Source organism: Chiloscyllium plagiosum, unplaced genomic scaffold (assembly GCF_037043375.1).
Source record: "Chiloscyllium plagiosum isolate Xiang-an unplaced genomic scaffold, Cpla_swu_hap1 HiC_scaffold_8, whole genome shotgun sequence".
Classification (NCBI taxonomy): domain Eukaryota; kingdom Metazoa; phylum Chordata; class Chondrichthyes; order Orectolobiformes; family Hemiscylliidae; genus Chiloscyllium; species Chiloscyllium plagiosum.
This window is the reverse complement of record NW_028270146.1, coordinates 46070508-46087027: the sequence shown is the minus strand read 5'-3', so window position 1 is coordinate 46087027 and position 16520 is coordinate 46070508. Positions and strand designations below refer to the sequence as shown.

The following is a 16520-nucleotide window of genomic DNA, read 5'->3' as shown; positions in this document are numbered from 1 at the left end:
AATGGAGGCTGCATTGTGGAGCTGTGATTTCAGACATTCCCTCAGTTTTCACAGAGTTGGGACAGCTCCTGAAGGAGTAGTTCATGTCAACTCAGAGGTATGGGAAACCATTGGAGAAGCTTGATTTGGTATCTGGAATCCTTTGGCAGGTAAATTTAAAAGTTTTGCTAACTTCCTATTTCATAAGGTATTGCTGTATGATGAGTGAAGTATAATTTTAATTCAAGGATCAATGATAAGATTTGGAAAACATAAGCGACTGTTAATTTGATCAGCATTGTGATTGTGGAAAGAAACATAAGTTAGTTTATACAGTGGATAAAGTGCTTTTCTGCATTGAACAATATTGATGTTCAGATTTTACGTTGTCAATTAATCCTTGTGCTTTCATCTTTTCATCGATTGACAGCTTAGCCTTCTCTTCAGTCTTTGAAGTAGTGGAACAGATGGCTGAGTTCTTTGTTCAACAAGTCAGCCACTTGTTTATTCTTCGAAATGAAGGGAAAGCAAAGAAATGATAGCCATTTGTTCAAGGCCTTTAATATATTCATCCCTAGAGGTTTTGATGACCCATGTGTGGAATTGAATCATATGATGAATGCCTATCTGAGCTCTAGTCCATATTAAGGGGATTCAACATAGTGGGAGTTATTTGTAAAGCTACCTAGGGGACTGTGATCTCTCTTTAGATTCATGAGCTCCTCAGAAGTGTTTAAATTAAGTGGCTTTCAAATGCCTGTTTGTTTATTCTGACATTTTCATGAACATCTCAAAAGTTTCCAATGTAATTATAGGACTCATGCATTCTGTCCATATTAAATGTTTGATGAGCAAGCATAGGAGTACAGAAAAGGAAGAGCCATATAGCAGGAAAGTACAGGTTTTGCATAGCATGGGATTATGGGAAGAATGAATATGGGACATTGGGGAAATGAGGCACAGAAAAGGTATAGAAGAAGCAGGAGGGAATTTTCAGCCAGCTGTATCACTAAAATACTTACTTTAGAATCAGTTAATAGCATGTGGAAAGGAATCATTTCCAGGCATCATAGACACAAAGAAGGCGCTAATGTATTATTCTGGATATGTAAAAATATATAAGGATGTGAACATCCTGACCTGAATGTACAAATTTTCTGAAAATGTAGAGGAATCCATCTTAGACATAACTTATGGCACTAATTATTTAGATGAATGTAAAATCAGTCAAAAAAGCATTTGAAGCTTGGCATTATCTTCTGCATCTTTGAACACTAACCATATAAAAAAGTTTTAATAAGGGAGGGGACAGGAACAGGACCACAGTGACATTGATAGCACAGTAAAGAAAATACTCTTGCTTTTCTTAATGTTTTCTTCATGTTTTGATGTGAATATTGTTTTCATTGTTAAATGTTTCTCATTTAAATCACAAACAGAACTTTGTCTGATGAAAAGGTCAAGCTATTTTTGTTAATCATGTTTATTCTGGTTTCACACTTTGCTGATTCTATGGTATTATTTCCTGACTACTTCATTTAAATTGACTGTCTGCTAATTTCCAACATTTGCAGGCACAGCTTTGAAACTCTTTCCCACGATTGTCTGGTGAAAGCTGTTCAGAAACAGCTGATCGAGCAAGATATGGTGTTATCATTGGTGTCTGTAGTACAGACTATTTCAGCTATTCACTTTTATACCATTGAAACTCTATTCTCTGGTGATTTGATAAAAATGTGTTAAGTGCAACTCCTATGCCTTCTGAATCCTAAAATAGAAAATTTTGCAATTCTGCAATAATATTTGTTCCTAATTTTAAGGTAATAAAAGAGTTATTCTATTTCTATTTGGAGCTTGTCTGAGTTGATGCATCTTACCTCTAAGCCAGAAAGTTGTGGGTTCAAGCTGCCGTCCAGTTCTCAAGCATCTGATATTGGTTGAATACAAGATCATGTCCTGCATGAGTGCTGCATTGTCAGCTTCCATGTTTTTAATGAGGCATTTCACAGAAACTTCATCTGGCTGTTTTAGTTTTGATGAACTGATGCAGATGCTGAGTAATAGTAAGGAGTTCTCCTGAGATCATGGCTAATATCTATCCCTTACATCTAACAGTGATCCTCAAAAGATACAAATTTTACCAAAAGTGGTTTGGATTGTCCAAAGAGGGTTTATAAAGTGCATAGTAAATTCTCTTCTTCTCTGGCCAAATCACCCTTTCCTTTTTGATACTAGGTCTTCCCACAACACATACCTTTTCTAATAGGGATGGGAGCCCGACCCATAACCTTATATGTTTGAAGATCGAAAGCCAATATATCAAAAACTAACTTTAGTGCATTCTGTTAAATATTTTCCCGCTACTGTCCAGTTATAGAGGCAAACTCCTAGTTTGGAACTCATAAGCATGAATTCTTTTCTGATTATTATGCAAATTTGTCACCAATATTCCAATGCATTATGTAGATATTAAGGCATTCATCACTGCAATTCCAAATATTAAGTTTTTAAGTCTCTGTGTAGGTTGTGATATTTCCCTAAGTGGTGAAATACCATTTTCTTTATATCAGTTCAGGAATCTAAGTTCACTGATTGGTTCTAGGTTCATGGTCACTCGAATTCTAAATTCTGAAGGGTCTATGTTCAAATTTGAATGCAAGGGGTGATTTCACGTGTTACACAGAGGCTGACTTCCTGACCAGAGAACTTGAGTTGAGCACAAAACCACCTGTCACAGCCAGATAAAGCCAGCGAGGTATACACGTGGAAATTTATGATGTTGTTCCCAGCAGGGAGCAGTGCTGAAGGGGAGTGCAGTCAGACAGGGCTGCATAGCTTCAATGCAGATTTTCAGCCTCTACATCTCTTTTGTGTGCAGTTCTGCATTGGGAACGTTGTATAGGTGAACATAATAAAATGTCTACACTTTGACTTGAAAAATTGATAAACTGGCTTGCAGTGAAGTCATTAATAATAGAAAGAGTGGGCCCAATCTTATGTTTTTTTGAGCTAAGTGTCAATTTTGCTGAATTTCACAGCGGGTGCAAAAAGCAAGACAAGACAGAGGTGCTATGAGTATCAAGGTAGGCCCGTAGTGAATGAGTGCTAATCGAGCAAGTAAATGACCTAATGATGCAACCTGGTCAATTGCATGGGCTGGGTGCATGTCCCTGAGCGTGAAACGTCCTTACCCCAAAGTGCAGCATTGAGGTACAGATGTACCATGAGGGTTCTTAGAGAGTAGCACAATCAGATGCTAATACCCATGGATGTGGGTGCAGGTGTCCAGTGCCCATGTCCATGCTCTGAACTGTCAGTGCTTTGTGTCCAACATGGAGGTTCTTTGGAGCAAGTGACAAGTAAAGTCACCTGGTACCGCCTCTGACTTCCATGGCAAGAACTCTTAACATCCAGTTTGCTCTCAGAGCTTGCTTTAGACCCTTAGAAGATTCAACACAGTGACTTTCATGGTGTGTATTGTTTCTGATTAAAGGTATAGCAGCAACTGGATGCAGTTCAACAAAGAATTGATTTTAATGCTATGGTGTTGTGAAATAAAGTGAAAGAATGCAGTATTAATTGATGTTGACACAAGCCAGGAAAGATGATATTTTGTTCATAAACTGTTGATTGTTAATGTGCAAGCTTCATTTCATCCCGATGTGATGACAAGGTCATTGACTATGCAGAAACATAATGCATTCTGTTCTTGAAATATTTGCTTAAAAAGCCCTTTTAAACAAACCCATTTGACAGGGGGAATGATCTTCTTAAAGAAGCTGGGAAATATTCTGATATTTGACTGATTTACTGACCATTCCAAATACTTCATGGTAAAGTCTATTTGTTCTCTTATCACAGCCAAACAGTGGCATTACAGTTGTCATCTTTTACAGCTTATATTGAAATGTACTTAGGCTCCATTCCTAGATTTGTGCTCTTGTATATTGACATTTGTATGAGGGCTATTTCCTTAAATGGCTAATTGCCACCTTCTTTTTCAGTGAACAGAGCATCTGCCAAGCGCGGGCCTCGGTTATGGTCTATGATGATTCAAGCAAAAAGTGGGTCCCAGCCAAACCTGGACAACAAGGGTTCAGCAGAGTCAACATCTATCACAACACCTCTAATAATACCTTCCGAGTAGTTGGAATGAAACTACAGGACCAACAAGTAAGTAGAAAGTATGAACTAGCTTTGACAATTACCTTGTTGTTATGGTGAGGGTTGAGTCATGATCAAACAATCCTCTTTCAGTTTTCAGAATATTTAGGAACAAGGCATAGGTCTTTGCTTCCAATAGGCCATTTCCAACTGTAATGTCATGGATTGCACCTAATTTATTCAAACTGCTGAATGGATCTGCTGGCCTTAAGTGAACTGTCTACAAACATAAAATGCTATATTGCGTGTCCCTTTTCAGTGATGGTAATTGAGCAAAGGTTCTATGAAATCAATATTCGATTACAAGGTTCATTGTTCTGTCCATAATATTGTGTAAATTATTTAACTATCTTTGTATATACTTGTCCTTCTAACCTTCAGAACCCTGAACTTGTGCAACATAGAAAGAGATTATTTGGTTCATCGTATAGCACAGTGTTGTTCAACAATATCGGTCATTACTCACAGTTTTCACCTGAACGAAGATGCTTTAGAGGAGCAAATTACTGCAGGTACTCGAAGCTGTACTGAAAACAGAAAATGCTGCAAATCTCAGCGGGTCAGGCAGCACCTATGGAGAGAGAGCCAGCTAATGTTTTGAGGCTAAATGACTTTTCACCAGAGCTCACTATGCTTTAATTCAGCACCACTTGGTGTGATACCTTTCTGTCTTTCTCTTTCAGCAAAGTTACAATTTCCAGCTTGAGTTTTCCAGTGTTGTCAGATTGCTGGGGACATTGACACTTGCGACCGATTCTGTTCCCAAAATGTGATTGGATGCTGCTGGCTATTCGTAGGGATATGCCCTGTTACTGTTGTGCATTATTCATTGGGTTTACATTCTTCTGCTGTCCTGGAATGCAATGACATTTCCCGTCTCCACTCCACTATTAGTAAAGATAAGTGAGTGAGAAGTATGACAGGCTGCTGATCTCATTTGCTCAGACAACTTGCCTTATGGGCCTGCTGAAGATGAAAGTTCTAATGAATGCTGTTAGTGTTTCCATGGTGCTGAATTCCATCATTTTCTTCCATGTTGCATAGAATTTTAGCAGTAACCAAGGAAGTAAAGTAAACACAACAGAGAAAATTCACACTCTATGATTTCATCTTATTATGTTATTATTAAATGCACAAGAAAATTATAGTACATATGCCTACTGTGAGAATGAATATTAAGACCACATGCCTGATATATACATCTCCTACTCGTTACTTACTGATTCAAAAATGCAGTTACTCAGCTCTGCTCTGTCATCTCTTGAACATGGGCATGTGGCTGATGTACTGGTTACTGAAACCATCCAAAACTAAAACTACTGTTGTTCTGTCTCCCCATTGAGTTCTTTTCTAGATTAAAACAACACTAATTACTTTGACTGAGATTTATGCAAGAAACCCACCACTTTGAGGAGAAAATTCTTCTTATGACCCTTTTAAATTTTCTTTCCTCTGTTGGAAACACATTTGATTCTGTGAACCTCATCTCATTACTTTTTAAGTTTTGAATCTTGGAATCATCTGACATTTTAGAGTAGCACCCTTACTTTCCAAGTAAGGCATACAATAGCGAAATTTCTGTGCTGTTGACCTAAGGATATTCGGGGTAGGGGGTATTGTGCTGATGATCCAAAGGTGATCTTCCGGCTCTGTGATTTCATGAACTATGCTTTATAAACATAACATCAATACCAACAATTTGAAAGCATTTTCTAGTTTAAAAAAAATTGTAGAAGAATGTCTGGCAATGATTCAACTGTAAACAATGACTTGATCTCTTTTGTCCAGTGGATATTACAAGGGCATCAACAAAATAAAGTGGAGCCTTCACATTCTTTTACAATGTTGTCATAATGTTGGCAGTAGCATACCCTTTTAAGTTCAAGTTCAATGAGAATTGTCAGTGTAAAAAGTTGAATATAGATTTCTTGGTCAAAATTAATTTTTTCACACAAAAATTTAAAGTTTTCTTCATTTGTAATGTTGGGCAGCAATATTTAGATGTGGATTGGTAAAGGTCATATTAACAAATTGCCCTCTATCTTTGTTTATACTAGCAGTTCTGGGATAACGTGCGTTTCAGCAGTGCGATTTGGCGATAATGTTGCTGAAGATTTAGGGGACGGTAGTTTGGAGAACGCTTATCTCCGTTGGCAATAGCATGATTCCAGGTGGGATCAGTTCCCGTGCTTCATTCTGCGCATGCACTGATGTGTGCGCCGAAATCTCCACACCGTTCTGCACATACTCCAGTGTTCTTGCCGTTCTGCGCATGTGTCGGTGTTCATGCATGCGCCAATGTCAATTGCCAACAGGGCAGCTTTCTGTGAGAGGTACTGGACAGAGAGCTGCTTTTTTTTGCATTGTACTGTGTTAAATTTACTTTTGTTTTGTTAATAAGTCTGATTTCAACCTTAATTTAGGCTGTGCTACACTTTGTGTTAGATTTTTGGATGATTTTTCAACAATCATGAGTAATATTTTTTGCTGATCTGCCCCAACCCCACTTTTCCAATAGGCCCCATTATTTCTATTAAGCAAAGTTTCACTGGAATGCAACTATGGTGGTTTGGTGAACAACCCAGGAGAAAGTGAGGATTGCAGATGCTGGAGATAAGAGTCGAGAGTGTGGTGCTGGAAAAACGCAGCAGCTCAGGCAGCATCTGAGGAGCAGGAGAACCAACATTTTGGGCAAAAGCCCTTCATCAGGAATGAGGATGGGAGCCTGGGGGTGGAGAGATAAATGGGAGGGGGCTGGGGCTGGGGGGGAAGGTAGCTGAGAGTGCAGTAGGTGGATGGAGGTGGGGTAAAGGTGGTAGGTTGGAGAGGAGGGTGGAGCGGATAGGTGGGAAGGAAGATGGACAGGCAGGACAGGTCATGAAGTGTAGCTGAGCTGGAAGGTTGGAACTGGGATAAGGTGGGGGGGAGGGGAAATGTGAAAGCTGGTGAAATCCACATTGATACCATGGGGTTGGAGGGTCCCGAGCCGGCGTTGGGTGGTAAGGAAGTGGTCATGGAGGAGACCCATGACCTGCATATCCTCGGCAGAGTGGGAAGGGGAATTAAGTTGAAACTTTATTGCTGGAACAGCACAGCAGGTCAGGCAGCATCCAGGGAACAGGAGATTCGACGTTTCGGGCACAGGCCCTTCCTCAGGAATGAGCAGAGAGTGTTCAGCAGGAGAAGATAAAAGGTAGGGAGGAGGGACTTGGAGGAGGGGCGTTGGAAATGTGATAGGTGGAAAGAGGTCAAGGTGAGGGTGATAGGTCGGAGTAGGATGGAGGCGGAGAGGTCAAGAAGAAGACTGCAGGTCAGGAAGGCGGTGCCGGGCTGGAGGGATTCGGCTGAGACAAGGTGGGGGGAGGGGGGATGAAGAAACTGGTGAAGTCCAAGTTCATCCCCTGTGGTTGGAGGGTTCCCAGTCGGAAGATAAGACGCTCCTCCTCCGACCGTCGCGTTGTTGTGGTTTGGCGGTGGATGAGTCCAATGACCTGCATATCCTCGGTGGAGTGGGAGGGGGAGTTGAAATGCTGTGCTACAGGGTGGTTGGGTTGGTTCGTCCGGGTGGCCCAGAGGTGCTCTCTGAATCGCTCCGCAAGTAGGCGGCCTGTCTCCCCAATATAGAGGAGGCCACACCGGCTGCAGCGGATGCAGTAGATGATGTGAGTGGAGGTGCAGGTGAATCTGTGGCGGATATGGAAGTTTCCTTTGGGGCCTTGGAGAGAAGTGAGGGGGGAGGTGTGGGCGCAAGTGTTGCATCTCCTGCGGTTGCAAAGGGGAAGGGGAATTAAAGTGTGCGGCCACAGGGCGGTAGGGTTGGTTGATGCGGGAGTACCGGAGATGTTCTCTGAAGCGCTATGGGATTTGGCATCCTATCTCCCCAATATAGACGAGACCGCATCAGGAGCAGCGGATACAGTAAATGACATGTGGAAGTGTAGGTGAAACTTTGATGGATGTGGAAGGCACCTTTGCAGCCTAGGATGGTAGTGAGGGGGAGGTATGGGCATAGGTGCAGTGGCAGGGGAAGGTGCCAGGAGGGGAGGCTGGGTTGTTGGGGGAACGTGGATCTTTTGAGGTAGTCGCAGAGGGAACAGTCTTTATGGAAAGCAGATAGGGGTGGGGAGGGAAATATATCTCAGGTGGTGGGGTCTGTTTGTAGGTGACGGAAATGGCAGCAGATGATGCGGTTTATCCAGAGCTTAGTGGGGTGTAAGGTGAGGACAGAAGGGGGGGGTTTCTGTCCTTGTTGCAGTTGGAGGGGTAGGGTTTGAAAGCAGAGGTGCAGGAAGTGGATGAGATGCGCTGGAGGGCATCATCAACCACATGGGAGGGGAAATTGCAGTCTTTAAAGAAGGAGACCATCTGTGATGGAACTGGTCCTCCTGATGCGGCGGAGGCAGAAGAATTGAGAATAAGGGATAGCATTTTGACAGGCTGGGAGGAGGTGTAATCCAAGTAGCTGTGGGAGTCGGTGGGTTTGTAGAAAATGTCAGTGTTGAGTCGGTCACCGTTGATGGAGATGGAGAGGTCCAGGAAAGGGAGGGATGTGACAGAGATGGTCCAGGTGAATTTAGACCAAAAGATGTAGGAGTAGAAGTAAGACCATTCAGCCCATTGAGTCCACTCCACCATTCAATCATGGCTGATAGGCATTTCAACTCCACTTACCTGCACTCTCCCCATAGCCCTTAATTCCTTGCGAGGTGAAGAATTTATCAATTTCTGCCTTGAAGACATTTAACGTCCCGGCCTCCACTGCGCTCCATGGCAATGAATTCCACAGGCCCACCACTCTCTGGCTGAAGAAATGTCTCCTCATTTCCATTTTAAATTGATCCCTTCTAATTTTAAGGCTGTGGCCACGGTCCTAGTCTCCCCGACTAACGGAAACAAATTCCCAGCATCCACCCTTTCTAAGCCATGCATTTTCTTGTAAATTTCTATTAGATCTCTCACAACTTTCTAAACTCTAATGAATACAATCCCAGGATCCTCAACCATTCATCGTATGTTAGGCCTACCATTCCAGGGATCATCCGTGTGAGTCTCCGCTGGACATGCTCCAGTGCCAGTATGTCCTTCCTGAGTTGTGGGGCCCAAAACTGGATACAGTATTCTAAATGAGGCATAACTAGAGCTTTATGAAGTCTCAGGAGCACATCGCTGCTTTTATATTCCAACCTTCTTGAGATAAATGACAACATTACATTTGCTTTCTTAACCACGGACTCAACCTGCAAGTCAACCTTTAGAGAGTCCTGGACAGCACTCCCAGATCCCTTTGTACTTTGGCTTTATGAATTTTCTCACTGATTAGAAAATAGTCCATGCCTGTATTCTTTTTGCCGAAGTGCAAGACCTCTCATTTGCTCACGTTGAATTTCATCAGCCATTTCCTGGATTACTCTCCTAAACTGTCTACATCTTTCTGCAGCCTCCCCACCTTTTCAGTACTACCTGTCTGTCCGCCTAACTTCATATCATCGGCAAACATTGCCAGAATGCCCCCAGTCCCTTCATCCAGATCATTAATATATAAAGTGAACAGCTGTGGACCCAACACTGAACCCTGCGGGACACCACTTGTCACTAGCTACCATTCTGAAAAAGAACCTTTTATCCAAACTCTCTGCTTCCTGTCAGACAGCCAATCTTCAAACCATGCCAGTAGCTCACCTCGAACACCACGGGCCCTCACCTTACTCAGCAGCTTCCCGCTGGGCACCTTTATCAAAGGTCTTTTGGAAGTCTAGATAAATAACATCCACTGGGTTTCCCTGATCTCACCTACTTGTGACATCTTCAAAGAATTCTAACAGGTTTGTCGGCACTACCTCCCCTTACTAAATCCATGCTGACTTGTTCTAATCCAAGCCTGCACTTCCAAGAATTTAGAAATTTCATCCTTAACATGGATTTAAGGTTGGGGTGGAATGTATTGGTGAAGTTGATGAATTGTTCAACCTCCTCAGACCTACCAGTTATTTGCTGAAAACTTGTGTTTTTATTGACTACCTCTCAAGTTGATTCGACAATTTTACAATTTTAGTAAACTGTTTAGAAGTAAAAGAGAGGTCAAAGGCTCAAGTTAGGTTTTTGAACTTATCTTCATGATTTTTCATAAATGTTACTGTAGAATCTGTGAAGTACATTATACAGTGGAATCTTACAATTTCACATTTATTATGGACCAGACCAGATCCCCTCAAAATATTTTAAGAAGGTAGCCTGGACCCTCAAATTTTCTTATTTTTAAAGACAAATGCAATGTGCCATGTTCTGGGTGCAATTTCAGTGGTCAAACTACTCAACATTAAGCAAAGCATAATTTATTTAAATGCTATAGTTGAAATACATCCAAAGAAAGAAAATTAACTCTATTAGAAAATGTAACAGAATAATAGATAGAGAACTACTACTAATTAACTGTTCCAATATAGTAACATCCATTAAACACACTCTTTGGCAAAAAGGCAGGTTCAGATTTGTCTCACAGACAATCCAGCAACAAAAAGAAACATAGCTGTAACCAAGAGAGGGAGAATGATCACTTCAATTTGAAGCCCACAACAGCAACTGCTTAAAGCTGAACCTAAAAACTAAAAAAAACTGAGAAATCCTCATCTGTGAGTGCTAGCCACACCCAGCCAGACTGCTTTTATTGTTCCAACTTAAAAAAAAACAAGACCTCACAAGCTGTTTACTCCAGTGGTTTTGGTAGACTGCTTGGAACGTCTCCTTACAACCTCTCTTCAAAACAAAACAGGACAAAATAAAGCTACAGCTTCAACATCACCACACATTAAAGGAAGAGATAATTGAAAATCTGAATAGTACATCATCAGGGATGAACAAATTATATTCCTGATTATTGTTCTGATTGCTTCTTGTTTCATTCCTCTGTAGCTGAACTCCTTTTTGTTTCTGATAGCATTGGAACAGCTATTGGGCATGATTGATGCTAATGCTGCCAATTTTAAAAGCAATATAAAAGAGTGTGGCAGTTTTGATGTGCCAGGGAGTATACTATACCAGCTCTTAGATTTATCCCGCAGTCCACCCCTCAGCACAGGAGCATGTTTTAATAGTTGAACTGTCGATATTTTTAATCAGCCTGTTTTAGCATGTCATGTCTAGGGCTAGTGGGACTTGAACCCAGACCTTCAAGCACAGTCCTTCAAAACTCCAGGCCCACTGTCTCACAAGAGCTCTGTAGATGGGATGTATACTGATGTCAAAATGACACTCAAGCTTTTCATGGGAGTGAGTGCTTCCTACAGTGCTATGCACCAAAACACCCAGGAAAATCCAATGTTTGCCATTTTGTCTGGTTGATAGACTATGCTAATAGGGAGAGTGAGGCAAGGCAAAGACAGGCCTGGGTGCTGCGAGGTAAGCATTAAAAGAGCGAGTGCTGAGAGCAAGTGAGCAGCCCTGTGTTGCAGCCTAGTGCAATCCATGAATTAGCTGGCTGTCCCTGTAACTTCGCAACAGCCTTTCAATACTCATTGCCAGAACACCCTGACTACAGGTGTGCATTTCCTAAGTATCCAGCAAGTGGATAGGAGATGTGCCATGAGGATCCTGAGGGGTTATCAATTATTGGATACTTGTATGAGAAGTGCCCATGTTGGTGCCCATGGGTCATGTCCTGAGGTGCTGTTGTGTGCTGAGTGATGAGCTAAAGTTGCTAGCTACCCATTCTGACTTCCATGTCAAGAATCTGCCCCATAACCTAGTACCTCATATTTTTTTAATCATTCAATAATTATCCTGGAATTCTAGCTATACGTTTCCTCTTACTAATGCTCTGATCCTATAACGTGCCATTAGATATAGCCACAGTTATTAGATTAGATTAGATTACTTACAGTGTGGAAACAGGCCCTTTGGCCAACAAGCCCACACCGCCCCGCCGAAGCGCAACCCACCCATACCCCTACATTTACCCCTTACCTAACACTACGGGCAATTTAGCATGGCCACTTCACCTGACCTACACATCTTTGGACTGTGGGAGGAAACCAGAGCACCCGGAGGAAACCCACGCAGACACGGGGAGAACGTGCAAACTCCACACAGTCAGTCGCCTGAGGCGGGAATTGAACCTGGGTCTCTGGCGCTGTGAGGCAGCAGTGCTAACCACTGTGCCACTGTGCCGCCCACTCCCACCGTGCCGCCCACATTAGTATTATCGACTACTTACTTGTAACAATAATTTGTTTTTGATAAATGGTACCCTCATGCGAAATAAGTGTACATCAACTCACAGCAATACAAAGCTATATACAGATGTTTAAAGCCTCCAGTGTCACCCAACATATCTCAGTTGTAAGATTCTGTAAGTGATCTGTTCCTGACTTTCTGCTGATTCTCTTATGTAACCAGCCTCAAAAGGTATGCATAGAGCAGTCAAGATTAATTCAGTACATACTCCTTCCTGTTTTTCCTGTGGCGGCACAGTTTCTCAGTGTTTAGCACTGCTGCCTCACAGTGCCAGAGACACAGGTTCAATTTCAGCCTTCAGCGACTGTTTGTCTGTGTAGAGTTTCACATTCTCCCCATATCTGTATGGGCTTTCTCCAAGTACTCTGGTTTCCTCCCACAGTCCAAAGATGTGCAGATCAGTTGGATCAGCAATGCTTAATTGCCCATGGTGTCCAACGATGTGCAGGATAGATGGGTTAGCCCTGGGAAATGCAGGGTTAGAGATATAGGATGGTTTTGGGTGGGATGCTTTTCGGAAGGGCAGTGTGGACTTAATAGGCTGAATGTCCTGCTTCCACACTGTAGGGATTAGAATTGGGAAAGGGCTAGAATTGGGAACTTGCTGTGCACAGAACTGTGAATGGCTATCCCATACCACAGTGCGTTGATGTTCAAAAGGCACCAGGCTATAATATCAGTAAGTACTGTGAAATATTTTACAAGAGGCAGAATTTTTGACAATGGGTAATACTTAAATGCTAAGAAAGTTGTTTGATGACTGACATTGGACAAGTTCTAAAAATAACTGTGCTGTTGAAACATGGATGGTCTGTCAAGTTGTTAATACATATTCAAAGCTTTTGCTATGTGAATGAGTCATTCGTCAATGATTAATGCAACAGACTATAAAACAAAAGGTCATGTTAACACATCCAAGTGCTACATAGCTTTCGAAAAAATAAGTGCTCGCTGTAAAAGCAAAACTACTTGTACTTAAAAGGAAGTTCAGAAATTAATGGAAAAAGTGCTACATGGAACATGTTTGCTACTAAATGGAACTCACTTGAATGCAGTTTGAGACCATGGCAAATGGGGCAGAGTAGACCATACTGACCCTCTAGTCTTCTCTATTAATCAGTATGACCACAGAGAAATAAACTCTTCGTTACAACCAGTCCATGCTGAACATAATCCCAAACTAAACTCATCCCACCTGCCTGCTCCTGGCCCGTATCCCTACAAATCTTTCCTTTTTATGTATATACATTATAATTGTACACATATCCTCACTTCCTCAGGAAGTTCATTCTACACACGCAGCACCCTCTGTGTAAAACGTTTGCCTCTCATGTCTTTTTTTAAATCCCACTCCTCTCACCTTTAAAAATCTAACCCCTAGTCTTGAAATCCCCCTCCTAAGGAAATGACAACTACCATTAAGATCATCTATAACTCTCATTACTTTACAAACTTCTATAAGGTTACCTCTCAACATCCTACGCTCCAGTGAAAAAACTCACAGTCTTTCTTTATAATTCAGACCTTCGCTACCTGGCAACATCCTGGTAAATCTCTTATGAACCCTCTCCAGCTTAATATTATTCTTCCCATAACTGGGCAGGCAGAACTGGACACAGTATTCCAGAAGAGGCCTCAGCATTGTCCTGTACAACCTCAACATGATTTCGCAACACCTATTTCTCGATTCATTAAAAGAGCAAAAGCTGTCTAACTCAGCCTTAAATGTACTCAGTATTTGGAAGTTCCAAAGATTTCACAACCCTTTGAAGAATTTTCTCCAACTTTCAGTCCTCGATGATTGACCCTTTATTCTGAGACTGTGTCCCAGTGTTCTTGATTCTCTAGTCAGGGGTGGCGATCAACTTTCTGGAGCTACTCTAACAAGTCCCATCAAAACCCTGTATGCTTCTATGTGACCACTTCTCATTCTTCTAAGTTCCAGAGAGTGTAGGTGCAGTCTATATAGCCTGTCAGTACTGGTCAGTTCTCACATCTCAGCAGCACCTTCAGTGCAAGTATAATACTTTTTTTAGGTAGAATCATAAAGATGCACAGCATAGAAAAAAACCCTTCAGTCCAACTCATCCATGCTGACCAGATATTCTAAATTACTATAGTTCCATTTGGCCCATATTCCTCCAAACCCTTTCTATTCTATGGAGATTAAAACTGCGGACAGTTTTCACCAATGCGTTATGTAAGACTCTATTACTCCTTGTAATAAAGGTCAAAATACCATTTGCTGCTTTAATTATTTACTGAACCTGCATATTAACTTTTTATATTCCCTTTACAGTGAATGCCCAAGTCTGTCTGAACAGCAGCATGTTCTAAAAAAAAGTCTGCTTTTCTATTGTTACCATCAAATGGAATAACCTCACACTTCCCCACTTTGTACTTCACCTGCTACCTCATTGCCCACACATATTATCTCCATGCCTTTGCAGCTTTTTTGTTTCCTCCTCACCATCTACAGTCTCACCAAGCTTTATATCATTGGCAAAATTGATCCATTACTTGGTCTTTTTGTCGAAGTTATTATTATACATGGATTCTGGATGAAGACCCTATCCTGATTGATGCTGGGGCTCTGTTTGAGACTTACCACTGATCTTTGCAGCATTCCATTTGCTACAACCTGCAAACTGGAAAATGTTCTGCATGTCCCAACTCTTTGTCTCTTTTTCATTAATAATCGTCTGTCCATGCTAATATTTAACTCCAAATCTATTAGCTTAAGCTTTGGAATGTTGCTTTATCAAATGTCTTTTGGAAATGCTAGTATTTACATCTACTGGTTCCTCTTTGTTTATCCCACTAGTTGCATTCTTAGAAAGGTCTTTAATGAATTTGTCAAACACAATATCTCTTCCATGAATGTATGTTGTATTTGACTCATCATGCTATGATTTTCTAAATGCACTGTTAAGAATTCCTTAACAATAGATGCCAGCATTTTCCTGACAACTGATGCAAGGCTCATTAGACTGTGGTTCTTTATGTTTTCCCACTCACATTTCTTGAATTGTGTGTTTACTATCTGCTAACTTCCAATCTGCCTGATCTGCTCTGGCATCTGGGGAATTGTTAAAACTGACAAGGAATGTACCTAATATCTCAGCAGCTACCTCTCTTGGTCTGTTGGGAAGTGGTTCATCAGGTCTGGAGGTTTCTTTGTTTTAATCTGTTAAAATTCTTGATACGTTCTTCTCCGCTGATAATTCACACATTAGTCACCATCCCCCATTCCCACCCCAACCCAGTTACTGTTTAGTTACGTAACTTGTGAATTCTACAATGAAGATAAGCTTACCTTATAACATTTGCTAAATGGCTCAGGGCATTTCTACATGCCCCATGATAAATTATTTCCTCTCTTCTAGAGAATGTTAACTTCAGCCATCCTACTTTTTACTTGCCTATAAGAGGTCTTTTCTGCTTTTGTGTTCCTGGCTTTTGTGTTTTTCTTTATTATCAACTTCTAATAACCCTGTGCAAGTTTCTGTGACTCATGTAATATTATAAGCCTCTTCTAATCTAATAGTATCCTTAACTTGGGGCAGCACGGTGGCTCAGTGGTTAGCACTGCTGCCTCACAGCACCAGGAACCCAGGTTCGATTCCAACTTTGGTCAACTGTCTGTGTGGAGTTTGCACATTCTCCCCATGTCTGCGTGGGTTTCCTCTGGGTGCTCCGGTTTCCTCCCACAGTCCAAAGATGTGCAGGTCAGGTGAATTGGCCATGCTAAATTGCCCAATGTGTTAGGTGCATTAGTCAGAGGGAAATGGATCTGGGTGGGTTACTCTCCGGAGGGTCAGTGTGGACTTGTTGGGCCGAAGGGCCTGTTTCCACACTGTAGGTAGGTAATCTAAAAACTTCCCTAATAGGCATCATCTAGTCAATTTATGTGAGTAAAGAAAGATCAAGAACAGGTCAGAGAAGGTAGTGAAGTCAGACATAGTTTTAAAGGAAGAAGTCCCTCTGGCCAATTTAATTTCATCCTTCAGAATACTATTTTATTGTCTTTCTATTAGTCTGTAGCTGTCACCTAAATGCTAAATCCAATGCTCTGACCTTTCTCTTGGGAATCATTCATAGTTGATCCTTCCTAGTTGACGCTGAATGGATGTTTTGCAGCGTTTGAT

The 16520-nt window shown here is 41.6% G+C and overlaps 1 protein-coding gene across 1 annotated transcript in view; it reads left to right on the top strand.

Annotated features, from left to right (window-relative positions):
* The window catches only part of LOC122553525 (ena/VASP-like protein), a 283915-nt gene that overhangs the window by 166219 nt on the left and 101176 nt on the right, over positions 1-16520 (top strand). The window contains exon 2 of the mRNA XM_087989777.1: positions 3984-4152. Within this exon, the coding sequence (XP_087845903.1) occupies positions 3984-4152 (169 nt within the window). The remainder of the gene's footprint in view (positions 1-3983; positions 4153-16520) is intronic.